This window comes from Pseudorca crassidens, chromosome 2 (genome assembly GCF_039906515.1).
Source record: "Pseudorca crassidens isolate mPseCra1 chromosome 2, mPseCra1.hap1, whole genome shotgun sequence".
Classification (NCBI taxonomy): Eukaryota; Metazoa; Chordata; class Mammalia; order Artiodactyla; family Delphinidae; genus Pseudorca; species Pseudorca crassidens.
The window spans coordinates 77,775,449-77,787,987 of record NC_090297.1 but is presented as its reverse complement, the minus strand read 5'-3'; the positions used below and the strand labels follow the sequence as shown (position 1 = coordinate 77,787,987).

General features: G+C 37.9%; 1 protein-coding gene across 2 annotated transcripts in view; it reads right to left on the bottom strand.

Annotated features, from left to right (window-relative positions):
• The window catches only part of PKN2 (protein kinase N2), a 128,309-nt gene extending 116,710 nt beyond the window's left edge, over positions 1-11,599 (bottom strand). For both annotated transcript variants that reach the window (XM_067726795.1, XM_067726796.1), the window contains exon 1: positions 11,199-11,599. In XM_067726795.1, coding sequence (XP_067582896.1) covers positions 11,199-11,246 — 48 coding nt within the window. In that variant the 5' untranslated portion in view covers positions 11,247-11,599. The remainder of the gene's footprint in view (positions 1-11,198) is intronic.
• Between the last annotated feature and the right edge of the window lie 940 nt (positions 11,600-12,539).

The following is a 12,539-nucleotide window of genomic DNA, read 5'->3' as shown; positions in this document are numbered from 1 at the left end:
ATATTGTACACTGTAACTTACATAATATTGCACATCAACTATACTTCAATTAAAAAAAAAAACCTTACAATAGCCCTGAGCCAGAAATTATCACCACTTTTATAAGAAAATTTGCCTCATGGAGCTAAATAACCCACAAAGTCAGACAGCTAATTTGTGCTAAATATGGGATTTAAACCTAGATCTGTATGATTTCAAAACTTTACCTGCTAGACCAGTGATTTCAACTAGGCCTTAAAATTATTGATCAGTAAATTTCCAAAAAGAAATTTGGCAGATATATATAAGATTACTGATTTATTATTTTGCCAGTTAGAATATAACTATCAATTATTCTAATCATTTCTTAAAAGAGAGTACATTTTGACATCAAGAATGGAAGGATATAAAGAGAAGCAGAAACAGCAAAATCTCAGAATGGAGTACAGTCCGCATCTCTACTTATAAACTGGCAACTTTATATAGACATATACAGAATACATACTCATACAACATTGTTCTTAGGGTGAAAATATCATCATGAACAGCACTGGTCCATGACTTGCTAGTTGTAACATGCTTAAGTATCTTAAAAAAAAATGCCTACTTTTAAAACTCAACGCTTCCTTTTCTTTACGTATCAAACTGATAATGCATCAAGAATTGATAGGGTCAAGTATCTTTATTGTCACAGGCACTTCTAACTGACAGGCTCATTAGTAGATAAAAGAATACTTCCCCGCTCCTCAAGGCTCCCAAGAGAACAGAAAATTAGATAACTTTTACTGACACAGCAAGAAATAAGTTTTGCTGTTTACAGCTATACCTGTTTTCTAAGGAGGACTGATTCTTTTAATATGTAAGGTCTTGTTTGATGAACACTTGAGGAACTTGGCTCTGCCTTTTGAGAGGAAGAATTTGAGGGAACTGAACTGTTCTTCTTCAGGGAGAGAAGAATTTGGAGTTTTGATGGCAAATAAGAAAGAAAGGATTGAAGAACAGACAGGAAGTTGAGGAGAGAGGAGCCAACCATGGGATATGAAACTGGGTATACTATGGGGGAGAGGACTAAGTGAAATATAAGTATCTTTGCTGAAACCAATTAAGTTGTTACATGCCTATAAACATATGTAGAAACAGAAACCCAGGAAGCAGAGGGTGCCCTGAGAATTTAAGAGCTTCCCACCAGGAAAACAAATCTTGGGGAGACTTAGGATTTCCATAGGCCATAAGATTGTGGGTTCAAGCCTATCCTACCTAGAGCTTGAAGGTAAGATCTGTCCTTCAGATCAACTAGCTAGTCATCAAGAATAATCCTAGTGAAAAAGCAAACATAGGCATTGTTGAGAGAGAAGGAATGATATAAGAGATGCTGCACAAAGTGAAAGGCTAGGGTAAGAACCTGAGCAGACAGGAGATAGGGGGTGGTTACTGGAGTGGGGTGAGTCTGGGAAAAGGAGGAGCAGAGAAAAATGCCAAAAGAAGAAAGAGAAACTATAGTATATGGGTTAAGAGGAATTTGTCCTCTCAAGTCAGAGAGCATCTTGGTTCATGCCAATTATGTGACCATGGAGGTTATTTCCTTTAAATTTTTGCTTTCTTGCCTATAAGTAGAGATAATAGTACAAATTCAGTAGAATTGTCTTAAGGATTCAGTGAAATAACATCAATATAAATTAATTATAATTTGTTTTTAATAATATAAAAAATTGCTATTTATTATTACTTGCTTCAGTTGTATCTAGACTTTGTTCCTTCTGTCAGTAGAAAATTCTCGGTCTGAGATGAGGAACTAAATTATTACGACTAAAGGTAATAAACTTAAAATCATGTACATGTCAAGTGGCCCTACCCAAAGAAAAACGACACAATGCAGTTCTGCTCCCTCAAAAAGACCATAACAAAAGCAAGAAAAAAGTTTTAGGTAATAAACTTAAAATCTGGGGACTTTTGGACATGAGCCTGTTATTTATTCAACAGACACTAACAAGTAGCTACTATTTATAAGTTGCTCTGCTAAGGACTAAAGGCGTAAAGGTGAAGACAGGACATATAGTTCTTTTTGTCAAAGATTTTAAGCATTCAACACAGCAGAGAAAATGAGGTAGGATGCAAACAACTATGGTGCAATACAATGTATGGTAAAAGTCATGATATAGAAAATATCCTACGTAAATTTTGAGGAGACATTATACATGACTAGGGGAAAATAAGAAAAAAAATTAAAAAGCAAATCTAAACTAGGCCCTAAAGAAACATTCCAGTTGAAAAAAATAAAACAATAAAATACAGACAGAATATAGGTGAGGAAAAATCACTAATCATGGTATGCCTAAAACACAGGCTGTTTGCATGAAAAGAGTTAAGAATTAAAAGGTATTTTGGGGGGCTTCCCTGGTGGCACAGTGGTTGAGAGTCCGCCTGCCGATGCAGGGGACATGGGTTCGCGCCCCGGTCCGGGAGGATCCCACATGCCGCGAAGCGGCTAGGCCCGTGAGCCATGGCCACTGGGCCTGCGCGTCCAGAGCCTGTGCTCCGCAACAGGAGAGGCCACAGCGGTGAGAGGCCCACGTACCGCAAAAAAAAAAAAAAAAAGTATTTTGGGGGGCTTCCCTGGTGGCACAGTGGTTAAGAATCACCTGCCAATGCAGAGGACATGGGTTCAAGTCCTGGTCTGGGAAGATCCCACATGCCGTGGAGCAACTAAGCCCTCAAGCCACAACCACTGAGCCTGCATGCTACAACTACTGAAGCCCGTGTGCCTAGAGCCCACGCTCCGCAACGAGAAGCCACTGCAATGAGAATCAACGGGGAGCAGCCCCTGCTCACCGCAACTAGAGAAAGCCCGCGAGCAGCAATGAAGACCCAATGCAGCCAAAAATAAATAAATTAATTAATTAAAAGAAAAACGAAAGAAAGAAAGAAAATCCTCCACAGGATTGCCTTTGCACCTGCGTCAAAAATAAATTAAAAAGAAAAAAAGGTATTCTGGGGCCACGGCAATGACAGCTTTCAGCTCTGAGCTAAGGAATTAGGACTGTATCTCACAAGCAGTCAGGAGTCACTGAATGCTGCAGACAACTTCTGAATCTAGCAGCTGTACATAGTCTAAACAAAAACAGAATGAGACTGAAGAAGTAGAGGTGGAATATCAAGATACTGTAATCATCCAAATGATAATGAGAGCCCAAACTTGGGCAGTGGCAAAGCAATGAATGAATTCAATTTACATAAATAGAAGAATCAACTGAAGAGGCTGAGACTGCAGTCAAATGATAGTGACCAGCAGATCTTTCTAACACGGGCAACAAAAGAATGATCACCTTCAGAAATACAGAAAAGTCAGATGTAGTAAACGGGTCATAGAATTAGTCACAGAAATCAGTCATTTATTTATTAAGCATTATTTATTCAAGCATATATCAAGTGAAAGCCATATGTCAGGTGCTAGGGGCATAAAACTGAGTAAGACCTAGTTCCTGTCCTGAAAGTGGGAGACACACATATAATTTAACAATTAACTGCCATATTGGATGATATATTCAATCACAGGAGCTGCAAAATGAGAAGTAGGCTAATTTGTCAATGGATCAAAATGCTACATGACGAACCACTAAATTCACTTATTTATTAAAAATGTACCTTAAGTAAAAGTCTTCTTGATTATATGATATATTTATATATTCAACAAATACATTTTTCTCAGTGGAATTTTAAGGAGTGTCCAATTAGTCAAAAGTTTTTTAGGCATACCATCAATAAATTTAACAAATATTAAATTTAGTTTTTTTTTTCATCAACAGATATCACAGCAATGGCAAGAACTGCATTTAGGATTCCAGGTTTGTAAATACCAGTAAATTCTGCAAGAGATGATTATTTTCTATTTTATATCCAGTATTAAATCTGATCAGCTACAGCACTTTATTGACAAGCTATGCATATGACTGAATGACCAATTCACATAATTCTAGACTTGGAATATATTGTCCTTCAAATGAAAGAATGTTAATAATTAGTAATAGTAATAAATTTGCACTGAAAAGATATGGAATGGGAAAATAAGCAACTGATGAACTATTTACATATATAATTTACACTATTTATTTCTAAATTTACCCTTTGAGTCAAATAACATTTGAGTGCCTAGTATGTGTTAAACAATACAATATTTTATACAACTTCCTATAGTTATTCCTGTGGAAACTTTGTAAATCCGTGAGTCATAAACTGTATAACTTTACCCTTTCTATACCAAACCTAGACTAGATATTAAGTGCAGGCTTGCTGATCACAATGATGTAAATGATTTTCAATATTTGCCAAAAAGGTAAAACACTTAAAACTGTCCCTCCCACAAACCCCCAAAAGAAAGTGAAAAGACAAGTTACAAACTGAGATAAGACATTCACAATACACACAAAGGATTTATATGAGGAATATAAAGAACTCTTATAAATCAATTTAAAAAACACAGAAAAATAGGCAAGATTCATGAACAGAAATTTCACTGAAGAGGAAACATAAAAGGCCAGTAAACATTAAAAAAAATATATTCTACATCAGTGATGATCAGGAAAATGCAAATCAAGACCATTTGATGAGATCGCATTTTACACTCTTCCGATTTGTAAAAATTAAAAGACAACAGCAAATGTCAGAAAGGATGGATGACCAAGGGATCTTTTGTCTCTTACCTGCTGACATGACTATAAATTGGCACAACCACACTGCAAGCTGGGCATTACCCTGTGAGGCAACAATTCTACATCTGGGTATATAATTAATAGAAACTCTTACATATATGCAATAAGAAAGAATGCACAGAACATCCATAGTATCATCGTTCACAATTACAAAAACCAGAAAATAAATAAAGGCCCAACAAGGAAAAGTCAGTGGATAAATATCCAAATATCCAATAAGGGGAGAGTTGAATATTTTACTCATTGAAATATCACACAGCAATTAAAATGAGTGATTACAACAACATACAATAATATGGTTAAATCAGCAATAATAAGTGAAAAATCAAGTTTAGAGAGATTATATTGAACACAATTATATAAAAACAACTAAAATAAAAGATATAACTTTTAGAATTGTATATCCAACAAAACTAAAAAAAGAGAATGAACACAGGACTCAGGATGATGGTTACTTTGGATGACAAGAAGGTGGAGGTAGGGGGATGGAATGAAGAAAAACCATGTATAGGTTAAGTTCCTAGCTTTTAGGGGGACTTGGGGAGTGAGTGCTGGTCCATGGGTGTTTATTACAATGATATATGGATGGATAATGATTAATCCAAACCAGTGTACCTAAGGTTTAATAAATGGGAAAAAAAATCTGAAAATTTAATGAAATTTATTCAATGAAAATTCTGAAACAGACAAAAAAAGCACCTCCTTAGAGAATCTCTAAGGAAACAACTACAGGAAAGGGAAAACAATATGATTAATTGTAAAATATATGATATTTAGCATACGTATTGGGTGGTAAGTATATTTTCTATAATCTAAAATAAATTCTAAATTCTGTAATAACAACTTTCCAATAAATTATGATGTTTGTAAGCCAGGGCAGTAAAGCTTCAACCAATAAGAAAAAGTAAACATTGCCAAGTTCCTAAAATAGATATATCCTAATAACAGTATATATTATGTAATTCTTGTCTATCAGTTCATCTCTAAAACATGACACCAACAGTTACCTTCAAATCTAAGGTATTTATCATCAAATACACTCCTCCCAGGCTTTCCCGTTCTTCATTTTTAACAGACAATATTTATGTATATAATATTACACAAATTTAATTTTTCTGAGATTGTGAAAAACTGAATGTGACAACAGAGCTAGTTTCAAATAAGATTTCATTAAATAAAATTAAAAGAAACTAGACATGTATCAAAATAAATGTTCTCTATTTTTACTTTTCAAAGATATCAGAAGTTTACTTTTTCATTAGTATGTTTTTCTCAGTCAAGATTTTAAGTATCTTTTTAAAGCTTTTAACTAGTTTCGACTTTCTTTGTTGCCAAGTTTGAACTCTGCTGCATACCAAAAGTTATTCGTATTAAATGTTACATGATTTCTGTCATACTCTGATGAGAGTAAAATTGGTTTTTGAAATAGAGTAGACATTTGACAATTGTTCAACAGAGTACACAGTACTAGAAAATGATGTAAAATTAACTACTCTGTTCAAATATCATATATGTTTCTGGAAGTAACATTATTTTAAGTGATATTCATCTCTCTATTAACTAATTAGAGATGATCGAAAAACATGACCATTTTAGAGCCATCATTTTATAATACCAGTTTCAGCACAAAGATTTACTCAAAATAAAAATATTTTGAGATAAAAAAGTCAATAAAGCTACTTTGATCCACTTATCTAGAACTAGTGGCAATTTTTTTTTTTACCTACAGCTATTTCTATCTTAAAACTCTATAAACCTCATTTCTCTTTACAATTCTAATAAGTAAAATAGGATAAGAAGGGAGGAAAAATATCAAATCAGTATGTCGTATACCTTAAAATCACACATTGTATGTCAAATATATCTCAATTTTTTTACAAAAGGGAGGAAAAAGAGGAAATGGACTCAAATGCCATGGGACTTATAAGTTGGAAAAGCTTGTCAATTACTCTGATAGAACTATTAGCACTTTCTATTTACTTTGATGCTTTTCTGCATTTTCCAGATTTTCTAGAATACACTTGTATTACATTGATAATTTGAAAAAAAACTGTAAAATGTGTCTTAACCATCTACCTACTTTCTCATGCTACATTCCCCCAACTCATGCTAGTCTTAATCCTCCCAACACAGACACCTTCTACGTTCCAGTATCACTGCAAAATTAGATGCCACCTCCTAATTTCCCATCAAATGTGTAAAATAAGAGGGTGCTGTATGTAGATATAACATAACTAGTGCAGAAATCCCTTTTGAACTTTTTAAGGGAATATTTTTGGGACAAGGGATTAGAAATGTAAAATAAAGAAAACTAAGTAATTTCTTAAGTCAATGATCATAGTCAACTTTCAACAGTCAAGACATTTCTCATCCTAGGTAACAAATGGAGCCTTCTCATCAATGTACTGTGTACCTACTCAGTGCCAAACACACAGCTTGGTTACATAGCTTAAAATTTTAAAGCAAAGTTTATCTTACGGACAGTCTACAGAGAAACGTGAAATCTTTTGGAAGGTTTTGGGTGAACATCTGACAACTTTCATCAGAAACATTAATTGTTAAATGAAGAAAACCTGCAAAAATGTTATTGTACTGTTATTCTTTGTAGAATGTTATACCTTATTTGCAATAATAAAGCACTGTTAAATTATAGACTACCGGGGCTTCCCTGGTGGCGCAGAGGTTGAGAGTCCGCCTGCCGATGCAGAGGACACAGGTTCGTGCCCTGGTCCGGGAAGATCCCACATGCCGCGGAGCGGCTGGGCCCGTGGGCCATGGCCGCTGAGCCTGCGCATCCGGGGCCTGTGCTCCGCAACGGGAGAGGCCACAACAGAGAGAGGCCCGCGTACCGCAAAAAAACAAAAACAAACAAACAAACAAAAATTATAGACTACCAAATAAAATGTGGAAATCACTTTTCCTTGTTCGAGAGGAACCTAACAAGTAGTATAAAGTTTATATTAAAGTTAACTCTGGTTAACTACATTTTGGGCCAATTTTTAGAAAGTTCACACATTTACAATATTGGAATGCAAAACATTTATGGGTCCACATATTACAAAATGGTGTAGTGGAAAAGATATAAATCCAAATTCAAACTCAGACTTAACATTGTGAACATGAATGACTGACTTAACTATTCCTGAACTTAGTTTCCTGATCTGTAAAATGGAAATAACAACACTCACTTTATTGGATTGTTTTAAAGATTACATAAGGTACACACGGTACCAAGTACAATGTCTATCATACAGCAGATAATCAATAAACGTTATTTGTACTCTCCTCTAGAAAGTAAAAGCCATATCCTGTCATCTTTATGCCCTCCAATATACCTTTGGTAGCTACTCAATAAAGGTTTCTTGAAATGAATCCCTGTAACTTAAGACCAGCTACCTCAACCTTCCACTATGAGCAAGTCACCTCTACTTAAATAAATTCTGCTGAGAATGGAATTCAAGATTCCCAACACTTTATTAGCTATTTTGATGAAGATGAATATCCGATAATCAACAAGGTAACTTTATAAGTATGCTACTCGATATCTGGGTCTACACTCTACAAAATTATTGTTGTAGCCAACATTTTCATTTTGAGATTCTTTATATCGTTTTCATTATTAACTCAGTTTCCTTGAAAATAAACTTTAATTTCTTTGGCCTCATGAAAGTATCACACTCATTTTCCCACTACACTTCAAATAAAAAACAAGAGAACTTGACATAACAAGTTAATTACAAGACATAAAAATTAGAAATTGCCAACTAAGTTTATGTTTTTTAACAGCCTATTTTTATTTTTACCACAGCAAATATTCTTCCTTACACATTGAAGCCTCTAGCCTTCAAAGTTTGTATATACTTTATTAATGATTCCTTGTTGAATGTCTCTTAAATTACTAACAAGAGTTAGAAACATTACATTATATAGAAATATTACAATTAACAAGACTGTGGTTTCAGATTTTCTTTGTCTTTCCACAATCAAAACTTATTAATAAGCCAATTCCACCTCAAGTAAAGTATTTCAAATTCTGCCATATAATTCGAAAAATAATTTTTTACATGTTGGATGTACAATGTTTCTAAATAAAGTATAAATTTCATTAAAAGAAGTTGTAACATGTAACTTTCAGAGTGAGAAAAGATATGGCAAAGTAACAATTTCAACTAAACAATTTAAAAACTTGCTACACAAATTATTATTTAATTACTTAAAATCTGTATGGCAGAAAAGCATTAAGAACCTCACATTAAACAACTTTTCAATTTAAATAAATTCAAACAACTTAGAAGGTTTTTAAAAACTGGTTCTCCAAACAAGTTTGATAAATATTTGGTTACTATATTCTAGTTTCATGACCCAATGAAATAATAAAATGTTTGAACAGATGCATATACTTGGTGAAGCAAATTTTATCATGGTTCATCTTTGAGTGCTGATATAAATAATATTTTCAATTATTTTAATAAACATGATAAAGTCCAAATGCAATAACTTTTATTAGAATTGGGAGTCAAATACACCAAGAAAAATGTCCTGGATATACATGACAACCTAAAATGTAACACTTATTAAAAACTATTCTTTTACTGGAGGGAGTTACATTTTAGTTTATTTAAAAGTCTAACTTTTGATTGGACGTTCCCCTAGTCTGGTCCCATTTTTAAAATACTCATATTTAAATATTCCTATTTATTTGACTTGCTTCTTTGTTATTGTAAAAAATGGTTTTATTAAAAGTCCCTAAATGTTATATTTTAATATACATGAAAATATATTTTCACATTCAGTACCAAAATAAGAGTTTTTTACATCAACTTTCTATAAAATACAAATAAGGATGCCAAATACTTTATGATTCTGAAGCCACTCCACTCAAGGAAAAATTCTGTTATTTTCATGGCTTTTTTTCAGTCAGAAGTAAAATATGCTTTTCAAATTTCAAGACTAGGCAATGGAAAGCATTTCTGATGTGCCTCAAACTTCTTTTCAAAAGCTCACGTAAAGTAATAAAACAATAAATTCCATTCATTTAGCTAACTGGTATGCTGGAAGACTTCCTTAGAAAAGACTAAGAGTAATTAAAACACTATATAGCAACATGTTCAATAATATGAAATTCAGCCTTGCATTTCCAAAGGATTCCAAATTTGCAAAAGTGCATTGATATACCTTGTTGAAATCTATTTTTATGGAGGAAATATCGAGTATTATATGCCTTCAAGCTTACATCTAACTGCACAATAAACCAAGCTAATATAGGAATTTATCGAAAATACATTTAAACAGCAAAAAACTTAGAAGCAACTGAATTTTGATATCATCAAGAATGAACCCTTCAGAGTGTCTAGATTCAGCCTTCTCAAAAAAAATTAACTGCCCAACACACAAAAACGAATGTACGTAGGCTATTTTTTTTTCTTTTAACTCCCATCTCAATCTTCGAGTAGCTAAAAGACGACTATATTTAAACAAACCAAAATAAGTTTAAGTCAAAGAACAAGCATGAAACTTTAATCCAGATGTAAACATCTCTGGGACACTCCAAAGTAAAGAAAAATAAACCCAACAAGGTAGCGCACGTACCCTGCACATCAAAGAGACCTAAACACCAATATCGTGCCTACATCATCAAATATTTAGCTGGAAAATGGGAAGAATAATACTGCTAATCAACGTGGACTTTAATTAAGGGATCTATTTTGTTCACATCTTCTGCAAGCATGTGGTGCCCAACATTTTCCCTTAGTCGACTGCTTTGCCGTTTGTAAACAACTTCTGTAGTTCTTTTTTTGGTATTCAAACAAGAGGGAAAATGAAAGCCTGAAAAGCATCAGCATCTGAGCTTCCGGATCTGAGCCGGGAGTAGCTGAGAAGGGGACCATGTAACTATCACTTGGTAAAAAAAAAATAAATGGGTTAGCCCTCAAAATAAAAGAAAGAAATCTAGCCACCTAAAGAGGGTTGGTGAAGTGAAGCCAGCATTGGGTGAGACACTTTATTTTTGTTTTTTCTTTAAAAAAAAAAAAACTTGTCTGGGGACTGGAAGTTATGGGGGCGCTCTTTGTGCAGAGTCTGAGGGGAAGGGGAGGGACAAGAAAACAGCTTGGGAGTCATTCAAAGGAGTTTAAGGAGCGGTGTTCGAGGGAAAGGCGGGGCGGGGCCCGGCCCGCAGGAGGTAGGGGGCGCCAGGGGTGTCCGCGGGCGGCTCTGACACAAGAGAGGGGGAGGCGAACTGGCCGCCCCGGAGACCGGGTGAGAGCAGACGCCGGCCGCAGGATGGGGTCCCTCTGGTAGGCAGAGTCAAATTAAGTTGGTGGCAGGCCACGGCTCCGGCGGGGGCAGAGGCTCTGGCTCCAGAAGGAAGCGGCTCCCGAGTGACATCCCCGAGTTTCCTCACTTAGCGGGCTAGGGGCGCGGCGGCCGCACGGCTCCCCTAGGCCCCCTACCCCGCGCCAGACTCTCTCCCTCTGCTCCGCCAGCGCCTCGTGCACGGGCCGCGGCCCTTACCTGCAGCTCTGTGAGCAGAATCTCCCCCCGTTCGGGGTTGGACGCCATTGCTTTCCGCTCTGGACTCCACACCTGGACGCGGCCGCTGCTGGCGGGCGAAGGGAGAAGGCGGGACGGGATCCGGGGTGGGGGGTGAGGAGCGGGGAGAGAAAGAAAAAAACCTAGGGATTCATGGAGGCGCAGCCCCTGCTGGAGGCGCGGCTTATTTCGCCCGGTCCTTGGAGAGCGGCGGGGAGCCGGGACACTCGTAGCGGGCTCCCCCTCGCCGCCGCCCGCCCGTGCTGGACTCTCTTGCTCAGTCGCTGCCTCAGGGCGACGCCAGGAGCCGCCTCGAACCTCTCGGTGCGGGGCTGTGCGGCCGCGGCGGCAACTCCTCCTGTCGCACCATTTGGCTGTCACCGCGTCGCAAAAGCGGCCTCACTTGGCGGCTGCCAGGGCACGTGACGGCCGCGGCCGCCGCCTCCCGCCGGGCGAAGGAGGTGGGGCGGAGGGGACCCAGAGGGCGGGAGCGGGGCGGGGCGGCTTCCGACCAGGCTCCGCGGCGGGGACTGCCATTGGACCCAGCCAGGGTGAAAAGGGGGGGAGCGGGCTGGGCTCGCGTCTCCTGGGAAGCGGGAAGAGGAAGAAGAAAACACACGCCCGCTTTCCTGCTTGTTTAACTGCCCCGCTGTGAACGCTGGAAATCGGGAAACTACTCGCTTCTTTTTGATTTTTTCCCCAGGTCCTTTTCTCTTTGCTTGCCACAGTTTAGACCTAACGTAAACGGACCCTTTTCTAACCTCCAGAACCCAAAGAGTTTCGGGACTCAAACCTGATAGAATATTCCCCAGCCCAAGCTATTTATCTTGCCTTTTGCTCGCACCCACCCTCTGCGCGCCTCTGCGACCAGTAAGGTGCACAGCTGGCGAAAGTGGGGTGTGGTCTGTACTTTTCAAGAAATGTTAGCGGCTCTCGACCTCTGGCAACTGAATGCAGTTTTTTGTTTTGTTTTGTTTTTGTTTTTGTTTTCTTGCGGTACGCGGGCCTCTCTCTGTTGTGGCCTCTCCCGTTGCGGAGCACAGGCTCCGGACGCACAGGCTCAGCGGCCATGGCTCACGGGCCCAGCCAATCCGCGGCATGTGGGATCTTCCCGGACCGGGGCACGAACCCGCGTCGCCTGCATTGGCAGGCGGACTCTCAACCACTGCGCCACTAGGGAAGCCCTAATGCACAGTTTTTTAAAGATACCTTTTCCCAAGCGCTGCACTACTGTGGTTTGGGCTTTTGAGTTTAGAATTTAATTAGTTGGCTTCTTGAATTGTTTTTACTGAATTTAAAGTGAAGGCGGTGGGGCGGGATTAG